This window comes from Artibeus jamaicensis, unplaced genomic scaffold (assembly GCF_021234435.1).
Source record: "Artibeus jamaicensis isolate MK-2021 breed Jamaican fruit bat unplaced genomic scaffold, CSHL_Jam_final contig_1284, whole genome shotgun sequence".
Lineage (NCBI taxonomy): Eukaryota > Metazoa > Chordata > Mammalia > Chiroptera > Phyllostomidae > Artibeus > Artibeus jamaicensis.
The window spans coordinates 2,405,673-2,427,386 of record NW_026521249.1 but is presented as its reverse complement, the minus strand read 5'-3'; the positions used below and the strand labels follow the sequence as shown (position 1 = coordinate 2,427,386).

Below are 21,714 nucleotides of genomic sequence, written 5' to 3'. Positions count from 1 at the left end.
CATTGAGAATTAAAACTGCTTTCCTAAAGCAATGCAGTTAAAGTGGGCCACCTTGATATAAACCAGAGAAGTCTCCACAACAGCTCATATATGGACAATCTTTGTGCCAGTTGCAGAAAAATCACCAGCGACATTCAAACTGCAAACCAGGTGAGTCTATTGGACTGCCACTGTCCGCCTTCACTGCATCTGAAAATGTTTTGAGCTAGACACTGAGAAATCTCTACTGGCTGCCTTCAGAACTCAGAAACTGGGATTAAGTTTGCTTCAGTTATTACCCTTATTTTTTCTCTTGTTTCCATAGAGATGCCTCTTATTAAATACTTGACTGCTTGTACCAAAGACCATAGACCTAACTTTGGCAGCCAGCTGCATCATCACCTCCTGAGAGAAGAGAGAGCTGTTTAACTGAACTGACCTATTCTCAAGACTGAGACTGGTTTCTGAAAATAATATGTAATAATAATGTTTTAATGGGTCCTTTCCTAATGGTTTAACCTAAAAATTGGCACAGCTATTGAGCTAACTACACACTCAATCAGGGAAAGCATGTCTCTAGCCCATATCCTGCCCCTCACCCCACCCAGAGACATAATGGACCCAAAGAAGGCATTGCTACCTTAGCACTGAGGCACTTGAAAACATTTTGTTTTGTTTACAATGTTTTTTTGAGAGAAAAATCCCAATCAAGAAGAGGGAAATAAGGAATAGAGGGAAAAATGCAGTCACTGTAGTCAAGCTGCTAAATCACTACAATTGAGTAGGCTGAGGTACGTAAATGATTTTACTCTTGCTTTAACTAGCCTGGGAACTTAAACTTTTAAGCTTTCCAGTCCTGTGTTGATGCCTGGACTTTCATAAGTGCCCACCTCCCAGACCACATGCAATCCATCATTCAGACTGCCTGACATTTGACTGATACTCTCCTGGATCAATCTTAGGGCTAAGAATGAAGACTGATAATTCTCAAGAATGTGTCTTTTTTACTATGAGAGCCCTAAACTTTTCTTTCTTCTTCAGAATCCTTCTGGGATTTTGCGTAGCTGTGTTTCCAGTTTGCAAACTGTAAGACTCTTGTAAATCTTTATCATTTATTTCTAGCAAAGCCTCAAGACTTTTTTTTTTTTGCATTTATTTGACACCAGTGTGTATTCAAATGGTACAAAAATATTTTGGGTTTATATGTACAACAGAATTAAAGTTCTAATGTAATTAGAAGCATATTTTAACTGTTCCAACCATCTAGTCTGACACATGAAAGCCATGTGGGACTCAATCACAGGGCTGCAAAGTCCTGCGCATGGGGGGCCTCCTGGATCCCTGCATCCCCCACTACGCAGGGGCCTCTTCCTCCTATCATTGTGATAACCAAGTAAAGCAACTGCAAATTTCCAAAATGCCCTCTCGGGGGCAGTACCGCTGCGGGCATTTGCTGCTGTGGTGCTAGACAAAAGCTTAACAGACTTTCCTTCATTTCTTTGTAAAACAAAGATAGGGATAGCTGAGTGAGGGAGACAATGCGCATAAAAATTTAGCAAGATGCTTGGCACATATTACATCCCGTGAGAATGTAAGCTGATATTATCTCCCAGTCAACCAATGGAGATTGTTTGGGGGACCACTGTGTCCTTGGCATGCAGGTAGATACGAGTGAGTGAAGACAGGGATCAGGCAAGCAGCACGATCCCTGCCTCACACATGAAACAGGCAGTGCATTATTAAACATTTACAGTTCACAGAAAAGAGTACTCAGGGCACTCCCAGAGATGGAGTCAGAGAAGCCTTTCTGGAGGAGGCAGGAATGGCTTATTGAACCAGGGCATCTGGAACTTGATAAAGTATATTTATCCAATGAATAATAAATAATGCTTAGAGCCTTACTTCTCTGAGTGTGGTCTTCAGACCAGCAGTGTTAGCAGCACCTGGAGCTTTGTTAGAGCTATGAGCCTCTAAGCCCGGATACACTGAGTTAGAATCTGCATTTTAACAAGAAACTTGGTGTTCGTCTGTACATTCATGTCTGGATGCACTGGACTAGAGAACTGATTGAGGAACCAGAAGAAAGGATAATGATGCTAATGACTTTGAGAAAACACAGCCTCTGGTGTGTGTGTATGTGTGTGTGTGTGTGTGAGAGAGAGAGAGAGAGAGAGAGAGAGAGAGAGAGGGAGAGAGAGAAGGATGCAGAGCTAGCCAGTCCACATTGTGGAGGGTCGATAGTAAGAATTATGAGGGGAACCCCCAAACCTCAGAATTTATTCTTATGTGTTTAAACTTCAGTCACCTTCAAAATACTCTCCATTTGATGCAATGCATCTATTGAAATGTTTTTTTTCCACTGCTTAAAACAGTTTTTGAACTCATAGATTTTAATGTCTTTTAGTTACTTCTGTCATTTTTTGTTTCACCTCTTCCATATTGACAAAGAGGTTTCTCATCGAGGTCATTTTTCACAAGGGAAACAAAAAAAAGTGGCTCATGGGGACATCAGATGAATAGGGAGGGGATCTTGCTGTTTTTGGTCAAAAACTGCTGAACACTCAGCACTCTGTGCATAGATGTGCTCATAAATCACCCATCATGAAATGGGCAAATGTGTTGAGTCTTCAAAAGGAAAATTCACTGAAGCCCAATGCAGCCTCTCGCAACAACGTCAGCGGGCACACTGACACAGAGGGGTTCCTAGAACGTGGATCTAGTGGGGGAAGCCTGTACTACAAGGAAGCACCCTCCAGAAGACATTCCATTTTTTGGGGGGGGGTGGTCTCCCATTGTACAAAGGTGGCTCTGGAACAATCTACACCAGAATCCGTGTGTGTGTGTGTGTGTGGGGGGGAGACACACACACGTGCAAATGAAGATTTTCATCCAGATTTCACATCCACTTAATCAGGATTGCAAAGCAACGAGGAAGAGTCAGCATTTAAACAACAACAACAACAAACCCAAAGGAAATAAGCAACAAATAAGAGCTTCCCAGAGGATTTTAGAAAGGGGAGTGAGCTTTAAAAAGAACTGATGTCCGGGTCCCAGACCAGACCATTTCCATCACGGAGGTTATGGGATCTCCAGCAGTGGGAGAGCCGTGGGTATTTTTTTTAAAACTCCAAGGTGATTCAAATGTTTGAGATCCATTGACTGAGGAACCAATTGGGAAAACCTGGAGGGAAAAAGTCTGCGTGGGAGAGAGCAAGGCGGGTTTATGTGTCGGCCTGTGTCCATCCACAAACACCCATGTCTGCCCTCCTCCGAGGACAGAACAAAGACTGGAAAGGACTCACTCACTGTTTTAACCCAAGAAATCATAGCACTTTTCTTCCTTTTCATTCTTACTTCCCTCCCTCCCATTCTATTCTCCTAGCAAAATGGGGCCTTTGAAATGACCTAGTCCAACTCTTTCAGTTTTACCTAAGGAAATTAGTGGCCAAAAGGTAAAGTGAATCGTCCAAGGTCAACTCAGATCTCCTCATTCCCAACATAAAGTGAGACACGCTTCGCATTTCAACTGCAGGCAAAGAGAATGAGAAAGGAAACTGGGTATTCTGCAAAACACAGGGTGCCTAACCCCCAAAGTAGGCAGGCTTTAAATAAGGAATTGGCGTTTTAGAGCTCATTAAATTTAAAGACAAAATCTAAATTGTAAATTTTCATTTAAAAATTAAATCTAGACTGTATAGTTTGGGTGTCGATACCATTAAATTCAAGATAAATCTGGTAAATGGCCGATCTGCCTCTGAATCTCCGAGGCTGCTAGAGGGCCGCGCGGGCCCCGGCGTGGCGCGGACCAGGTCGCCGCACCGCTGCGGAGACCGGCGGGCCGGCTCAGGGGTGCGGGCCCGGTGTGGTCAGAGCTGGAGACAGTCGGCCGCGCCGGGCAGCCGGGGGAGGCCCGCAGTCCTGCGGACCCCGAGAGACTTGAATGCTCAGAGGGGAAACAGTGAGCGGTGGGGGACTGGCTGGGACAAAGGACCCGGGATAGTCGCTGTGGGGACGCCTCGAGATCCGAAGACCTTCTAAGCAGAGCGCTCCGTGGTCCCGCGCACACCCGGTCCCCTTAGGTTGGCGCTGCAGGGAAAAACTGGGAAGGCAATCAAAACCTCTGGAGAAGGCCCGGGACCGACGGGCTCGGGGACAGGTGAACCTCGCTTCCCGGGTTAGGGAAACCCGGGTTTCCCGGGGCTCAGCACAGCCTCTGAAGCCTGTGCAGCTCCGGGGGAGACAGAGGCCAAGTTAGGGCGCCGCCCGCTCTCGTGCGGGAGCGGCCACGGGCGTCCCGGACGGCAAGGAAATCGGGCCGGAGGGGCTTCCTCTCTGCGCCCGGGCGCGCAGCACGGGCGGCCTTAGATCCCCAGTCACGCCCTCGCCAGGCCCCGCCGGGGCCGCCCGGTGCCCCCACTCGTTCCCTGGAGCGTTCGGGCGACTGGCCCCACAGAACCCCTCCCTCCACACGGGTCTCCGTGCGGCGGTTCGGGCGCGGGGGCCTCGGGGCGGATCCCTGCCGCCTGCACCTGCCCCCGGGGGCGGAGCGCGGCAGCCACTGCGCGGCCCCCGCCGCCGGCTACGCCGCTCCCAGCGCGCCCGCCGCCCCTGCAGCCGCCGCACCTCCACTCCGCCGCGCGCGCCCTCGCTTTCTCGTGGCGCTGTCCGTCCGTCCATCCCTCCGCCGGCTCCGAGCCGCGGCGCCTCGCACTTCGGACTCCAGCCCCGCGACTCCTGTCGTCGCCGCTGGGATCCGCCGCCCCGCGCCATGGAGACGGCAACGGGCAAAGAGCGCCGCAGCTCCCCCGGCCCCGCCGTCCCGCCGCCGCCCCGGGGCCACGCGCCTTTGGCCGCTGCCCCCGGCCCGCTGGGATCCCCGGCGCGGGAGCCCCCGCAGCCCGAGGAGGGGCAACAGATGCGGATCAGCCAGAGCGGCCAGTTCAGCGACGGGCTGGAGGATCGAGGTGAGCGCGCGGCGCCCGGGCCACGTCCCCCGGCGCAGCCCCTTCCCCTGCCCCGGCCGGCGCGGCGAGGGGCCGCCTCTGCCCACTCCCGGGCCGGGCCGGGCCGGAGCGGGGACTTCCCGGCGAAGGCGCGGGGAGCCGCAGTCCCACCGCCCGCGGCCGGGCCGCCTTGGAACCGGAGAACCGGCAGCCTGCTGGGGAAGCCCGCAGGGACTCGCGCCCCTGCCCCTCCGGCGCCCACTGGAGAAAGTTTGCGGGAGGCGTGTTTTTTGTTTTGCTTTCAGAGCCCAGTGCTCCCGGGGGACTGCGGCCCCAGCTCAGCTGGGAGGGACCCGAGCTCCGTGCGCCCTCCTTCCCGAGCCCCTCCGACCTGCGGCGGCGGCCAGGATGGCTCCCCCCTGCGGGTTCAGCCGTGAGGAGCCGCGCAGCGGCTGCGGGGCCGCCCGCCCCGGCGAAGGGAAGTCGGTCGGGCGGCCCGGACCTTCCTTGACAGGGGACCTAGTTCACTGCGGGCCGTGTGGTGGAGGGCGGGGCGCTGGGGCATCGGGGTTTGGGCCCCCAGCCTCGTCTGGGTGAGCGCCGCGGAAACCGGGCGGCCGGGGCGCACGTCGTCACCCGCTTCAGCAACAGCATCGCTCGCGGGACTCTGGCCTGGTCCCTGTCCCGGGAGGCCGAACCCTTTCTTCCCACCGAGAGACACCGACGGCCGCCGCCCCTTCTGAGTTGCCGGCCTGAGACAGAGAGACTCCCCCGTTCATTCCCGTGTCTCCTCCTAAATCCTCCTTTCCCTCCCTTCAACGTTTCCTTTCCGCTCGGAGCCCTGTTCTCGGCCACGTCTGTATCTTTTCTGCTTCCTGCTGAATCCAAGTCCAAATGGGTCCCATTCGAGGGGACCCCTCAAAAAGACTCAGCGGTTCTGCTAAAACTGGTTAGTGGTCGAAGCGGGATTCTCGTAGCCGGGCCCTTCGGGGGAACCGGCTCTCCGCCACTTCGCCCCTTTTTCTTGGACGCCTTATTTTTTGTTGGCTGTGGCGGATTTTTATATTTTAGCCTTAGCAGGTTTCTGTCCTATTCTTAGTATCTCCTGCACATTTTTATTCCGGTTTAGTGTGCAGATGCACGATCTCTTTCCTCTTAGAAAATTTAAGCAAGCCTGTGAAATAGAATGACAGGGAAACCGCAGCTCCCAGCGAATCGGCAGGGAGCTCAGCGGCAGCTGGAGCCGCTCCAGCTGCAACCAGCGAGTTCGGCACCGACGTTGCAGGTTCTCCGATTCCCACATAATTGGCTGTCATTTTAGAGTTGGTGATTGGTGACATCACAGGCACCCAACAAGACCTGTCAGTTTTATTTTATGTGGTGTTAATTACCTTTCCCTCAGCAACTAATATTGTAGCATTTACAAATTTGGTATTGAAGAAAGAACTCTGGGCTGAGTTTATTTTTGTAGCATTGCAGGTCATCTACAAGAGCTGGCCTATTTCTCCCCACCCCACCAAAAATAATAGGACGGGGAAAAGTGCTCGTGCGAGCTAATATTTAGCATCATTTTGTAGCCCATGTCCGAGTGTCAAAAGCCTGTCTGAATTCGTTCTTAAGGTTATTTTTCACTGGTCGACTAAATTTCATTTTCCATTATATTATAGCATGAAAGCATTCACTGTTCATAAACTGTCACTTTGTGAAAGCGTTGCACACCACACACAGCCTCTCTGTTAGGACGCACCCTGTCCCCCAAAGAACCCAGTGCTGGGTGGCATTGAAAGCTGAAAGGGTGACATTCTTTTGTTTAGCCCATTCCTGACAGCAAAGAGTTAATGATGACTGAGTCACCTTTATTAAATAAATCAGAAGGTTACCTGGGGAGGTTTATTATAATATTTTGTGTTTGTGTTATTTTTCCTTACGGCCTGCATCTTTCCAGTATTGATTTTCATATACTGTGGGGAATGGTTCGTTTGCGGCTGCCTTCTTCCTGATGGTGAGAGGATTTCGGGAGAAAGAAACCTTAGCAGTTGCCTGCTATGCATCTCTCCATGCAGAGAGCCTGCAGCTTTCTTTCCCGTAGGCCTAAATGCTTAGAGGGCACGTGAGGGTTGGGCAGCACCCTGGATGTGTAACTGTTTGCCTTTCTGTCCTGTCCTAACTTTCGAGCGTCTAACCCGCAGTGGCCCTCAGGCTGCATCCAGTCCAGGATGGCTATGAATGAGGCCCAACACAAAATCGTAAATTTACTTAAAACCATTTTTTTTTTGTTCATCAGTTTTCGTTAGTGTTTGTGTTTTTAACGTGTGGCCCAAGACAACTCTTCTTTCAGTCTGGCCCAGAGGTGCAAAAATGTTGGGTACTCCAGGACCGTGTTGCGGACTTCTAACTCCCATCAAAGGCGTGCTTTGTAATTTTAGTGTTTTGGGAATTTGGAGTGATGTGGGCTGATTCCAAAAACCTACTAGCTCATAATGTCAAAACTGCAGTGCCATTTGGCTGAGCTTGTAGTTCAGCGAGAAAGAGTTCTGTGGCCTGAGAGCTTTAGAGACTTAAACACACAAAATAGGCCACATTTGTCTTAGATGTTTTCACTCTCTCCCTCTTAATATCCAGTCTTCTCTCCACAAGTTTTTTCCTTCCCATTGTTCTGCTCCAAGACTTAGGGCCCAGCCCAGCCTTGTGTGCTTCATCATTTCCCATTACGTTCCCATCTAATGAATATTTCCCTTCAGAGAAACCAAGAATGACTAACTCCTTAGGAGAAAGCAACTGGAACTGATTTATACTAGCAAGGAAATGACTGATATCTTCAGCCTCCCCACATATATTTGCATCCCCGCCCTTAAAAAAATAAGATATCTATCCTTCATTAATACAACCCTTATTCTTACTCTTTTCCTGGCCAAAATTACAAATATGTGAAATTTGGGCAAGATTAGAAATTTGATTAGACAGGCCAACTATCTGAGGTCAGCCTGCCTTAGCTTCTCTAGGCTGTGCTGCCTTTCTTCTGCCTTGGAAGCAGAGCATCCTGAAAACTTCAGAAATTGTCACTGCACCTCTGTGGCTTGCAAGTGTGCATGTAGCTAACACTGGAGGAGAGATAGCGGCATCTGTTTGCAGGCCGTTTATGAGCTGGGTTTTTGTAGGTAATTTGAGGAGAGGGAAGTTTTCCATTCTTTAAAGAGGCTACATGTTAAAGAGGAAAAGTAGTAGGAGATAACAAAGTTTGGAAAGAAATGGGAAAGTTCCTCCTTTCATGGATAGTCTTCCTATTGCATTTACTTCAGTTTTTTAACTAAAAAAATCTCATTGGGGAGGTTTGCATAGGGTCAGATCTGGAGAAGAACTGGCAGTCCTACTGTATAGAAGACCCCAGGGCCTCCCCTCAGCAGGGCAGTTTAGCCTATGAGGGCTGGGATCCCAAACCCCTTCACTGGAGTACTGGCCCACTGAGGGGTGAGGCATGTAGATTGGCCTGCGGTCAGTCATATGGTTGGAAACAGCTCATATGGTTGGAAACAGCTGACTTTGGAGGAGAAATGCCATGTAGCAGAATAGAAAATGCAGATCATTGCCTTTCTCTTAGAAAATTAAGTCTACTTCTAAAAGGAACCTTGCTTTCACCCCCCAGTAGATAAACCTCTCGAGATTATTGCTGTCAAAATACCCAGCGAATGAACTGCTTATTTGACTCAGCTTCACTTCTGAAAATCAATTTGCCAAGATGAAAGGAAGATTTTTATATCATTTGGGAAAAGGGAAATAAATTATTGGGTGTGTGTGGGACCTCCTTATTCCAGGCTGTGGCTTCAACTGGACACAGGTGATTATAGTTGAACATTAGAATGGGGTGTTTTGGCAGCTAGAGAAGGTGTAAACAAAGGGACAGAAAGTAGACAAAGGGATTTTAATTTAAAATCCCTTGATAAGAGGTATTTCTGTTTTCCATCCAAGTGCATTCATTTATTTTGGCAGGTTTGGGGACATTTTTATGGTGAGGTAATGATGGAAATGGTGTTTAAACCTACCCTTTAGCATTTCTTCCTTTCTTTTCTCTTCTCTTTCTTTTCTTTTTTCCTTTCCTTTCCTCCTTCCTTCTTTCCCTCCTTCCTTCCCTCCCTCCCTCCTTCTTTCTTATGTTTTGATCCTAAGGAAGTCTACATGTTTCAGTTATTTAAAAACCTCTGTCTATAAACGGGGCTCACTAAGCAACCTGCTGGATATTTCCTGTTGCTTTGTTCAGAACTTGTGCAGGGTGCTTAAGTCTGGATGGTAAATGGAACTGGGAAGTTTGAATAGGGCCCTTGCTATAATTTTTGACTAGGACAGCTTTTGGCAGTCAGAGGCTTAGTGTGATGCCGGTTTAATAAGAGTGAGTCGGTTTAATAAGATGATGCCTTTTACTGAATGCACAGGTGTGATATGTCGCACACTGTGCAGTATTTTACAAATGGTGCCAGGGATTTGGCTACACTTTTCTTCATTTTCTGGACCTGTTGTGTGAGACTCCTCCTCTGTAAAGGGTGTACGTTAGGCTGTTTAGCCAGAGATAGTGTCATAAGCTCCTTTTATGTAGAATGTTTGACCGGGAATTTTGTTTTCTTTGCAATAAGGAGATGGCATATATGATCTGTTTTCAAAGGAGAAGAAAAAATATACATTGGGATCATACTGAAGATATTTCAGTCTTCAACCCAAGGCAGTTGAAGCTTGGGCATTGCCTGGGAGTCATGAATTTCTGTTGTCAAGGTCTCTCAATGTTGAAGGTCTAGGCAACAAAAATGAAACCTTTCTTACACATGGCCTGTCTGGAAAGCTACCCCCGGTTTTAGCAGATTTGCCTTACTTTAATATTCTAAGAATTTTTCAACATATGCTTGGTACAAAAAGGATAGGTAGTACAGAGCAGAAAGAGAAGAAAATGGCATATAGTTTAGGTCTAGCGGTTCTCGGTGGTGGCAGTTAAAGACAAAGGTCCTTCTCCTGTTAATTGTCACTGAGGGAGCAATGAGGGCATTTGTACTCCATGACTCATTGCTTTGGGCAAAACCCAGCCCACCAGTGGCACCTTGCAGGTGGATCAATGCAGATCAATGCCCACAGCCGAGGAGCCTGAATGGCTAACTACATGTGGGCTATTGGTGCTGTTTTCCTACCAGAAGGGTGTTGTCAGAAGGAACAGCACCAGTGTGAGCCAAGCTAGTTAACCCAAGGGCTGGGGGATGGGGGGGGGGGCTCCTGCTGCAGGTGAGGGAGTCGCGGGTCTGCAGGGCCTTATGAGGAAGACAGCTGTGTTACCCTGCAGGAACACATGCCTGTGGTGCTAGACTCCTCACGTCCTTTCAAGAGATTCCAGAAAGCCTGATTTGCATGTGAACTCTCCTAATTGTTAAAGCACATCTTGGCCCAAAAGGCTGTCTGTCAGTCTGTAATCCTTGGATACGCAGGTGGAGCTCTCTGGCTGTGGTTTTCTCAGTGAGGAAACGTCTAACTTCCTTTCCTTCCTGCTTCTGCCAGGCTTACTAGAAAGCAGCACTCGTCTGAAACCTCACGAAGCCCAGAACTACAGGAGGAAGGCACTGTGGGTCTCCTGGTTCTCCATTATCGTGACCCTGGCCCTGGCTGTGGCTGCCTTTAGTGAGTATCCGGAATCTTGCCGATCAATATGTGCTCAGGTTGCCTGTTTTATTCTCTGACTTCCGTGGGGTGAGCTTTTGCTTTTAGCTGACTATTATTGATGAGTAAATGTTTTTTAGCTTGTTGGATAGCTGGGGTACTTATAAATTAGTAAAATGGCTTCTCTCCTGAGAGGAGGGGAGACGCGGTTAAGAAGAAGAAAGGAAGAGCAGTACTGGGGAGGCGTGGCCTTCACCAGTATGTGGGTTTGTGGCTGCCATCTGACCAGGAGAATTCTCCTGGTGATGCCTTCAGCTCGGGGTGACGTGACAAATACATATCCTGAGATTCCTGTTTTGAGCCTAATGTGAGCCGATGAGTGTGGTATTGCAGCACAGCCTTGCCTTCCCCTCGGTTATGTCTGTGTGAGGTTCGTAGTAAAATTATGGGTTCATATTTTTATGCAAGAAAAATGAGAGGGTCCTCTTTCAAGTTTTCAGTGGGCACAGAAACAAAAACATTTATTGCAATCAAGAAAAACTAAGACAATTGAACACCTTTGGGTCATCCGTTTGGTGGGTCAGGAAGCCCTGTGACATGCGTTTTCTCAGCTGACATTTGTAGCCCGTGGAAATGTGCACGTGCTATTAATTATTAATCGTGCAGTGGTTCACAAGCTTAAACTATGGCATTCAGCTTCAGCTCACCCTTGGAAGAAACCAATGTTTTTTAATGCTGGGGGGAAACAGAATGTATTTTGTGATTGGTTTATCACCTCAGTAGAAAGATCTATATTCTAAGTGATAAGTATCATACGAGGTGTCTCATAGGACAACTCTCAGAGTAGGAGAAGAAAGGACTGTGTCCAATGGAAGATAGGGCTCAGTGTTGTTTAAAATTCTATTCTGCACAATTAGATCTACTGCTGGAAGTTCGCGTTGGCTCCCAAGAGGGCATATTAAAATTTGACCAAATGCTCCGGGCAAAACTAGGCATACATTACTTGAAGCAATTTAATTGGAAATGTACTACATCTTGGCTCTCAAAAAAAGCCAAATATTTAGAAGCAGAGGGTAATGCATTTCAGGGTATAAACATTTAGCAGTGAGCCAGAAATCTAATCAAGAGAAACTTTAATTCCTGAAAACAGCTGCTTCTTCCTCTCCTTTTTCAATGCTGAAACCAGAATAACAAGCCCGAATGGTGTCCCTGGAGGATAATTCGGTTGTGGTGGCTGTTGGCAGGCTCCGATGGGACACCGCGATTTACATATGTAAGGAGAGGAGCGGAATGAAAGGAGGTGGTTTACAAACTGAGTAACAGTCATTCAGCTGTGTCCCTGTGCCTGATAGAGCTGTTACCACTTTGTCCTGGGGGTGGGGGAATGGGGGCCTGAGTGTGAAGAGATATTAAGTCCTTCCTTTGGGAGAGTAATACTTCATTTGATGTACTTAATTTCATAATAGGAAAAAATCATGAGGAAATTTTGGTTTCATGTATTAATGTGCGATCAGTTGGATTGTCTTGAAAATTGTGTTCCGTTTCTTTTAATAGGAAGAGAATGTTGCACAATACAACATATTAACATGTTGTATTAACATATTGCTTTGTGAAAGGGTTTTCTTTTTCTTTTTACATTGATTTACCCCTTTGTTGTAGCAAGTATTGTTAATCAGAGCATTTGGCCCAAGAAAGTCTTATAAGAGTTTATTTGAACCAAACTAATAATGATCGCCAGAAAGTAAAATCTCAATGGACTGAGAAAATGCCTTGGAGAATGGCAGTTTTACAGCTTATTTTATACATGAGAATCCAAGGAGCTGGTGTAAGGGGTTGGTAGATGAAAGTCATTGCTGGTCGAGAGAAAGCGAAGGAGGAAACCTCTGAGATTGGACACAGAGTGAAATGCCGAGTCACTCGTCAGTGGGTGTGGGGCAGTCAACGTCTACAGCCCAGGGAGACAGCATGTGGGCAACAAGATAGCAATGAGGCGTCTGTGTGGTGGGTGCACCCTGGGGGCGTCTGGAAAAGGGAATTCCTCTGACCTTCAAACTGTCTGTTAATCTTAGATGCAAGTAAGACAATAGGCTCACTGAAGGGGAAGACCGGCCCTTGTCAAGGAAGCTTCAGGCCAAGGGCATCATTACTGCCACGGCTATCTTTTATACAGGAATTTTACGTTCAGACCACCCTAGGTGGTTACTTTCTGTCTCGGAGTTTGTAGTGCCTGCCATGCAGGCCTGCCCTGAGCTCGTCAGGTTTAACATCGTGGCCCCCTTTTTCGTCCATAGTCAAATAAATAGTCTAACTTTTTGCCTATAAAATGTTGGCATTGCCATATAATATCATGACCTTAAGTTGTTTTCTGTAGTGCATGCAATTTGTTCCCAAGTTGCTTTTAACTTGTTTTGGTTTAGTTAAACCAAAAAATGTAGATGAACTGTGGCTTTCCTTACTTTAAGTATGTAGAGTTCCTATATTCTCTGTGTGTGTGTTTCATGTTTTAAATGCTTGGGGTGGTCTCTGGTTGTGTCTGTCATTAGGACTGTTGGTCCTAAATCTACCCTTTAGATTTAGTAACATGAAATATTTAAAATTACTTTTAAAGCATCGCTGATACGCCGACACACTTTCGTGCAGCCCTTCTCATAGTTTTGAATGGAGAGAAAATTGATTGGGATCAAGCAATGGGAGTTGACTTTTGAAGTTGAGTATAAATTGTAATGTAAGGGACATTTTGTTTCAGAAGTAGCAAATGTATTTTTTAAAAGGTGTCAGGAGCAGCCCCAGTCTTATTCTCTATGGCGGTGGTTGATGGGGAGATGGATGAAGTAGGATATAGTCTGTCCTGTCCTGTGAAGTGGCCAAGTGGGCCCAGTTACTGTTCTCGGAGCATTGCTACAGAATTCCAGTGCGCCCGTGTTTGAGGCGGCAGGGAGGTCTCTGGGGTGTGTGCTCGTGTGTCTGTGGGCTGGCAGGGGTGGCAGGCCCGCTGGCGGGAAGACCGTATTTGTTCCCATGTCTTCCTGCCACTGCCGGGTGATTTACTGTCTCTTCGGGGCAGGAAGGGCATGCAGTGCTCAAGGTTGTTAAACGAGTTAACTGAGATATATTTTAAAAACTTTTTTAGGTGGAAGGAAAACGATTTCTTGGAAAGTATTTTTTTTTAAGAAATAAACTCTAAGGTTTGGTTTAGGTACGGTTATCGCCCAATATGTAAGTCCATCTGATGGTGTGCACTGGCCAAAAGCAGGTGAATGAGCAAGAGTTTACAGTGGGGAAAGGAATTTACTAGGATTGATGTCAATCCGGAGTTTGGGTGAGCTTTTGCTGTGAAAGGCCTGGCTGCTTCCTGGCTGGTAGGTGACTAACAGGTTATACGGGGCAGAATCTCAAGACACCATGCATACATTAGGGGTGTGGAGGATATGTTAGGGGCTGATTGATCGAAGGTGGGGTCTGAGTGGTAAATCATTTCCTCAGGTCTTGAGGACAGCTCTGGGGTCACTTTCAATGTCCCTCTGTCTGGTTTCATGGAGAGGTCACTGAAGGGGTCTGCCACGTCCACTGCCGCGTCCACTGTTGGATCCCTCTCTCCATGACAAGGTCCTGAGAGGGGGTGTAAGACTTCAAGGAAGCAGTTTCCAACCTGGTGGACGTGGCATGGAAGGCCCTGCAATACCTATTGTGATTGTGCTTGCTTTGGGGATCATGACCTTTTCTGCTTTAATCATTATGAATACCCTGGCAGTGATTCAGATAGTGTGCCTAGACCTTTCTCAGCTCAATGAACAGAATAATAATATCATACTAGAACGTCAGGGAATATAGGTACAAAGAATCAACCAGAACAATCTGAGAATTCAAGCTTAATCAATAACAGATCATTAGAAAAACACCCAAGATAAGATAGAATACTCTAGGAAATCAAGAGATGATCTCACTGCTTTCTTAGAGAGAATCAAAGTACAAAACATGTCTATAAAAGAACTCCTAGAGAAACTTAAAAGAAGTACCCTTAAAAGCCCCCTGCAACATAGGAATAGCCCCTCCTTTACCTTGAATAAGAATATATATCAACTAGACAGGCAAAGAAATAACAAAAGCTAGTTAGTTATTACAAACTAAACAGTCACTAGGGAGTCAGAATTTATAGTACACAGAAAAACATTTTAAGCAAAAAAAAAAGGTAGATAGCTAAGTTAGACATCACAAGGGCCTTATAATAAATTTCCTATTTTCTCTACTCAATCTAGCGTATCCTTTTGCCATATGACAAATTCTGAGAAACTTTAATATACAATAAGATACTTCTAATTGTCTGATTAATGGCTCTCCTAGTTAAAATAATCTTTAACTAAATCTATGGGAACTTTCGTACTTTTACTGATTACCTTTGTATTGATTTTTTCTGCTTAAATGATCATATTATACTGCAAATATTAATCACTACCTGAAATGAAAATATAAAAACCTGCTTGTACTTGCAATAAACGGAACAGAGCTTTACTGTCCTTTGAGGCGTGATGTCGTCTGTTACCCAGCGCCGACGCCTTACCCTCACCTGTGGGACCCCTTGACCCGCTGCGGCCGGACCGCGGCAGGGGTCCTTCCACGTTAGGGTCTCAGGAGCTGCCAGAGGCTCAAACCTTGGAACCATTAGTCAGAACCTGGCTATTGTCTTTTAGTGATTAGTGATTTTAAAGGGGAAAAGGCTATGGTCTGTGAAATGTGCAAAGTAGAGAATGCTTTTTAAAACAAGGTTACAAATCAAAGTACAATTATAAGGACTTTTGGTTTCAATACCCGGTAAGGTCTTCTTTATTTTAGAAACAATTGACATATTTCTGAGAGAACTGGTTGGTCGTTATAGCCATTCTCTTGATGGTAGTCGCATTTTGGAGCTGTAACTGCTGGGTTGTTACCTTCAGTATTTAGCTAATTATTTAGAAAAGAAAAGGGGGCAAAGAGAACTAGATGCTGAGCTTAGTACACTAAGGGAGCGTAAGCCTGTTTGCTTCACCAGGAAGCTACAGCTTTTCACACTTTAGGGGACCACAGAACTGGGCTCCACCAAGGGCATTGCACACCCCCCTCCTCCGCCTCTGGTACAGATTGTTGGGGAGTGCAGGGGAGCTGCTTAACCATAGAGGCCCGTCAGTCTACCTAGGGGTGTAAACCTATCCAAAGCCCACAAAAGCTTGGGAAATTGATTGGTCATTTTGAAAAAGCGCCTGGTCTCACCCAAGTCCAAGCTAATATATTCCCAGGGGAACAAAGAAGTGTTCTTTCTCTTTCTCTCTCTCCTCCTTCCCACCTCTCTCTCTCTTTTTCTTCCTCTTTTTCTTTCTCTCTTGCCTGGTGCCCCACACTGGCGTGGTGCATGCACCTGTTCTCTCCACGGCTGTGTGGCCCTAGCAGCCACATTGGCCCATGGCCAGGTGAGCGCCACACACAGGCCCCATGAAGGAGTCGGAACGCCACAGCACGGCAATGGACTGCCGCTGGAAACACACTGAGCTAGCCGGATGCTGGACTGGACTGGACTTGAACATGAGGCAGAAACTCTGGACACTGCCTTTTGTCTTAGCCTTGCCGAGGACAGGGTCGGAGTTTTTCTGTGGCAGGACAGAGGGAGATGAGAGACCCGGGGGGCAGCTTCTATTTCCACACAAATAAAGCGTCTTGCCCCTCACAGTTTCCTGTGTGTGGGTGCTCGGGACGGCTTCCTTGCGATTCTGGGGAAGAGCCTGATACAGCAGGTTCGGTCGGAATTCCTGTCTTTATCTTCTCACCTACCATTTTCTCTTTAAGCATAGATGCTGATTTTTAGTTGAACATCTTCTGAAGAAACGCTGTTGCTTTTTGTGCGTGTTTGGAAAAGGGGATCAGGGATATGTATAAGTTTTGGGATGCCTCACTTTTTAGTCAGCTAGAAAGAGTTCATGGTTTAACGCAGCATCTGCATGGCAAATAAAGACTATTACCTTCACTTCATATAAGCTGCCAGGTAATCAGGTATGCTGTGTTCTATCAAATTAGTAAAAACTAGACTTCCGGCCAAGATGGAGGCATAGGTAGGTAGATATGCTTCTCCTCCTTGCACAACCATGAGAAGTATCACAACTAACCTCAAAACAAAATGCAACGGCCAGAAACTCACACTGTTTGGAAGTGTGAAAGCCAAGGATTTAAAGAAGAAATATTCATCCAGATGGGTGAAGCTGTCCGGCAAAGTTATTTAGAATTGAAAGGCAGAGAAAGTGCTTTCCAGGCAAGTTAAAGCTAAAGGAGTTCATCAGCACCAAGCCCTTATTACATGAAATGTTAAAGGGACTTATCTAAGAAAAAGAAGAAGATCAAAACTATGAACATTAGAATGACAACAAACTCACAACTATCAACAACTGAATCTAAAATAAAAGCAAAAACAAACTAAGCAAACAATTAGAGCAGGAGCAGAATCAGAGAAATGGAGATCACATGGAGGGTTATCTGTGGGTAGGGGGACAGGGGAGAGTGAGGGAAAAGGTCCAGAGAATAAGAAGCATAAATGGTAGGCACAGAATAGACAGGGGGAGGTTAGGAACAGTATGGCAGGTGGAGAAGCCAAAGTAGTCACACACACGACCCATGGACACGAACTAAGTGTGAGGGGATTGCTGGAGGGAAGGAGGGGTGGAGGGGGACAAAGGTGAAAAAAATTGGGACAACCGTAATAACATGATCAATAAAATATATTATAAAAATTGGTAAAAACTAGCTGTGGCAAGTATTACTGAGTTAGTCTACACTAAATCAGTTATATATGTAATTGGGTGATATACCTGTGTGTCAGGTATAGTTTGAAAAATTAGATGGACTTTTGAAGTTAATGACGATATCATTTTGAAAGGAATATGTTCTTTGAAAGGAATATAAGCTGGTTTTGATATTACTTGGTAATATAGTGATTCGGGACCTATCCAAGTGCTGATGTAAAAGCAGAAGGCAGTATATCTTGAATATTTCAGAGAGAGCCCTCGTTTGGTTTTAAAATTGCTTCTGTTTATAGTTAGTAGGCAGCATAGAAAATGGCAATGCTGTTCTGAACAAGCCTTAAAAAATCTGTTTTAATAATGAGGCTAGAAAGAGAAGTTCTGTTTCAAAAGTCAGAGTTTTGACATCGTTAATGTCTTTGTTAGAATGATTTAGGAAAATGAATTCTGGCTCATTTTGAGGTTTGAATGAGTGCGTGGTGGAGGAAAAATTTCCCTTTACCTGTCAAGTTTCTTCTGATTGGCATAACAATCAAATTGACATAAGACAGATTAGCAGGAGAAAAACAAATTAAAATTTAATAACGCGTACCTCCTGTGTACATGGGGAAGACCCAGGAACACTGATTAACTTAGAATCTATCCCCTTAAATACCACCTTTAGCAGAAGACTAAAGATGTTGGGGGCGAGGGAGGAAGGGACGGGAGGCCACAGGAAAAGCACGGTGAACACAGGTGGTGAGATTGTGCGCAGTGCGGCCTGGGCCTTCTCCCCCATATCGGTTTCTGGAGATGCTGATGGCCTCCTCTTCCTGGTACAGCGAGGGTAGCACCTTTACAAAGGGAGATTTCCCTGACAAATGTAAAGTGCTTTATAAAGGGCCACTTCTACCTGGTTTTCAGAGCTTCCTGGATGTGTGCTGTGCCTGAACATTAACAAGACTTAAACAATCACTGTCCCAAAGAGACATACCTGGGGGTGGCAAACTCTGCCTCCCTTCAAGGGCAAGGTAATTTTTAGACACTCAGGACATGTTCAGTAGGAAATGAAGACGTATTTGGAACATCCTCAGGGGAAAAACCTTTCCCAAGATAATACAGCTTCCTTAAAGAATAAAAATAAAAAGATACTCCAAGGTTTTCTCAGAAAAAGACCAATCAAAAGTTTAGTGAATCAGAGAAGTTTTTGAAAGGAGTGATTTTATATTCGGAAGTTTTCAAATGCTTGATTTTGGTGTAAACTCTTCACCCTTAAAAACAGTAGGATTAGTGTGCTTACTTTTTATTTTTAAATTTCGAGTCCGAGAGTGGAGAGATAGGTAAAGTGAAATTCCGTGACTCTTCTATAAATGCAGCACAACCTGTGTGGTCGCTTTCTCAGGTGTTCTCTCAGCAGACGCCCCGTGAGATGGAAAAGGTCCCAGACACTCCACTTGCCTCTTGGTGCCCCAAGAGTGACATCTGAGTAGGTGCTGCAATGGCCCAACAGGTCCCCTGGACCCGGCCTTGGCCCTTCTTTGTCAGGCACCCCAGCTTCTCCTCAGGGCTGGCGCGCAGGTCCGCCGGCCAAGCCTGTTTTCTCCTGCATCTCCCCGGGGCCGACACCCCAAAGCACACTCATGCCCCAGAGCAGTGTCATCGGTGACACCGCGTGTGTTCTTCCTCACAGGTCTCCTCTTCCTGCCCCCACCTCTTGTTTAGGGGAGGTGTGTGTGAGGCCCGTGTCCCTGACACCCTGCCCCGAGATATCTCTGCGAACCAAGGACTTAAACTTGCAGCTTAAACTTCACCTGTAGAGTAATCCTCTGTATAGTTCGCTGGTCTTGTATTTCTCTTTATTGATAAAAGCAATATACAGGATGGGGCAAAAGTAGGTTTACAGTTGTGTGTGAAATAGTTTATTCTTGTGTGATTGCTTAGGAGTTATTGTATTATTTTCCTTACGAAGAATTGTAAACTGACTTTCACCCCACCCTGTATGGACATTGAAAGTTTTGGAGACCAGAGGTCCATAAGTGTAGGTATCTGTCCTGCCTTAAACTCTTTCCCCCTGCCTGTTCTTTCTCCCCCAGACAAGCGTTGTTGCCAGTGTCCTTCCTGTAGCTTCTGGACTTTTCTGTGCAGGCACCAGCCGGTTGCCACTTCAGTTAGATGCGAGGTCTTTTCCGGGCTAGTGTCTCAAATAGTCGCAAGCTGCTGCTTTCAGGATTTTGTATGAAGTGGCTTTTCTGTGGAGAATCTTCAGGAACAATCTCCGAAACCGGGGTCTGCCTGCTGCTGCCGAACCGGGTGACATGAAGGCAGGAGGCGAGCGGGAATGTCTGTGAGCCGTGCCCTGGGTGGTTAGGGGGACACTTGCTCCATGTCCGTACGCTGGGTGACTGGTACGTGTGCGTGCTGTGGAAACCAGGAGAGAGGAACTGGCTGAAATGTTGTTTGGGAAGCTCGTCCTGACCGTGCTCCCTGGCCCTGGGTTCGTACTGTTGTGGTCTTGCTGCCAGAGATTCTGTGCCTGTCACCCCGACCTTTGTACTGCTAGCTCACTGATGGAATACTGAGCAGTATTTAATCAGGCCCTTTTGCTTACCACGAGGCCACTCGTGGTCTTGGTCCCTCCTTCCTGGCTGGACTCCTCTCCTCCCATCTCGCAGCTTCCTGCCACTCTAACCCACAAGTGCCCCTTATAGTTGGCAAATGCTGCATCCTGCTCTTTCCCTCCAGACTCAGGCTCCTGCTCTGTGTTTGCCCTCAGATGCGGTTTGTTCCTAATCCCACCTTTTTTTCTAGCTAAATTTCTCTTATCCCTCAGAATTGAGATGAAAGATCGCTTCTTCCAATCAGCCTTGCTGGCCCTCCACGCAGATTTAAATGCACCTTTGTTCCTGTAGCCCTCCGGCACATATCAGTCAGAAACTTGACACAAAGTACTTGAATTGTTGCATTATTGCTCTTTGCACTAATACACGCTCCTGGGAGGCAGGGCCTCAATCTTCCACAGTCTGAATTCTCAGCTTCTAACTCAGACAGTGGTTGGACTGGAGTCATATTCGCTGTGCCCCTGCTGGGGCCACAGGACTGCGGCAGGCTGAGCGCGTTTGCAGGTGAAGACCTCAGACGAAGTAATGACAGCTTTTTCAGGGCAGTGGAAGCAAGGGGGCGATGGCCACTGGGCCATCTTCAACTTTGTGAAAAGCCAGGGCGGGAGAGCCTGTGCTCCCCTTCCCACCTCCCTCTAACGGGAGGATCGGGTTCTGCTGCCGGGGACTAGCTGTGGCTCTGGTTCCCTGTCACAGCTTCCGGAGTCTCCGCCTCACAGGGAGCTGCTGTTTCCAACCAGCGTGGAGGAGGGGTCTCAGCAGCTGCTCGCGTGGTCTGCCGCTCTTTTCCCTGCATTCTGCACACAGCATTTAATTAAAAGCGAGCCGGGGGTGTGTTAGCACGGGGGTGTCTTTGTCGCACAGCTGTGGCGGTGACTCAGGGCAGTCGGGCACGGAGCCCCAGCTGGACTCATGTCATCAGGCCTGCCTGTCCTGTCCCTCCCTTGGTGGGCTCTGCGTCTGCTGGTAAATGGCCGGTGTCCTGTGGGAAATTTCTGAGGTCTTTTCTGTTTTTTTTTCTTTTTAAAAATTAATGTATTGATTTTAGAGAGGGGAAAAGAGAGAGAAAGAGAACACTGATTTGCCGTTCCACATTTATTTATTTATTTTCCTCATGTAGGACATGCTTATTGACTTTAAAGAGAGGGGAAGGGAGAGAGAGGGAGAGAAACGTCATTGTGAAAGAGAAACTTCCATCAGCTGCCTGCCTCATACATCCCGACTGGGGACCAAACCTGCAATCCAGGCATGTGCCCGGCCCGGGAATCAAACCCATGATCTCCGTGTCCACCATTCACAGGACACTCCAGTCAGCTGAGCCACACTCCACTTATTTACACATTCATTGGTTGATGCTTGTATGTGCCCTGACTGGGGATCAAACCTGCAAACTTTGTGAATCATCAGGAGGATGTTCTGACCAATGGAACTGCCTGGCCAGAGCCCCTGAGGCCCTTTTTCACTTTTCTGCCCCTTATTAGCCAGTGGGATAAGAAGGGGTTTTCTGGTTTGCTTGTCTTTCAGGCCTGTCCTGAGTTGGTCCTGGGGGACTAGCCTCTTGGAGGTGAATTTCCGGTATAGCTGCTCTTTGACAGGAGATTCTTTTCTGGGCCGTGTCCTGAGGGCTCCAAGGTAGGGGTGTTGGGATTTGAAAGTAGCAGGTGAAGCCAAAGGAAGGGAGAGAAGCTTTTCTCCCCCTGAGGGAACCTGCTGCTTACTTTTCATCGTCTTACCTGCCTAAGGGCCGGTCCTTTCTTCCAGCTTCTGAACGTGTTCATCTGGTCCCTAGTGAGTGCCGGATACCATAGA

General features: G+C 47.2%; 1 protein-coding gene across 1 annotated transcript in view; it reads left to right on the top strand.

The window, feature by feature from the left end:
• The first annotated feature begins 4,555 nt into the window (after positions 1-4,555).
• The window catches only part of TMEM163 (transmembrane protein 163), a 222,875-nt gene continuing 205,716 nt past the window's right edge, over positions 4,556-21,714 (top strand). The window contains exons 1-2 of the mRNA XM_037134493.2: positions 4,556-4,943; positions 10,452-10,571. Of these exons, the coding sequence (XP_036990388.2) occupies positions 4,748-4,943; positions 10,452-10,571 (316 nt within the window). The 5' untranslated portion in view covers positions 4,556-4,747. The remainder of the gene's footprint in view (positions 4,944-10,451; positions 10,572-21,714) is intronic.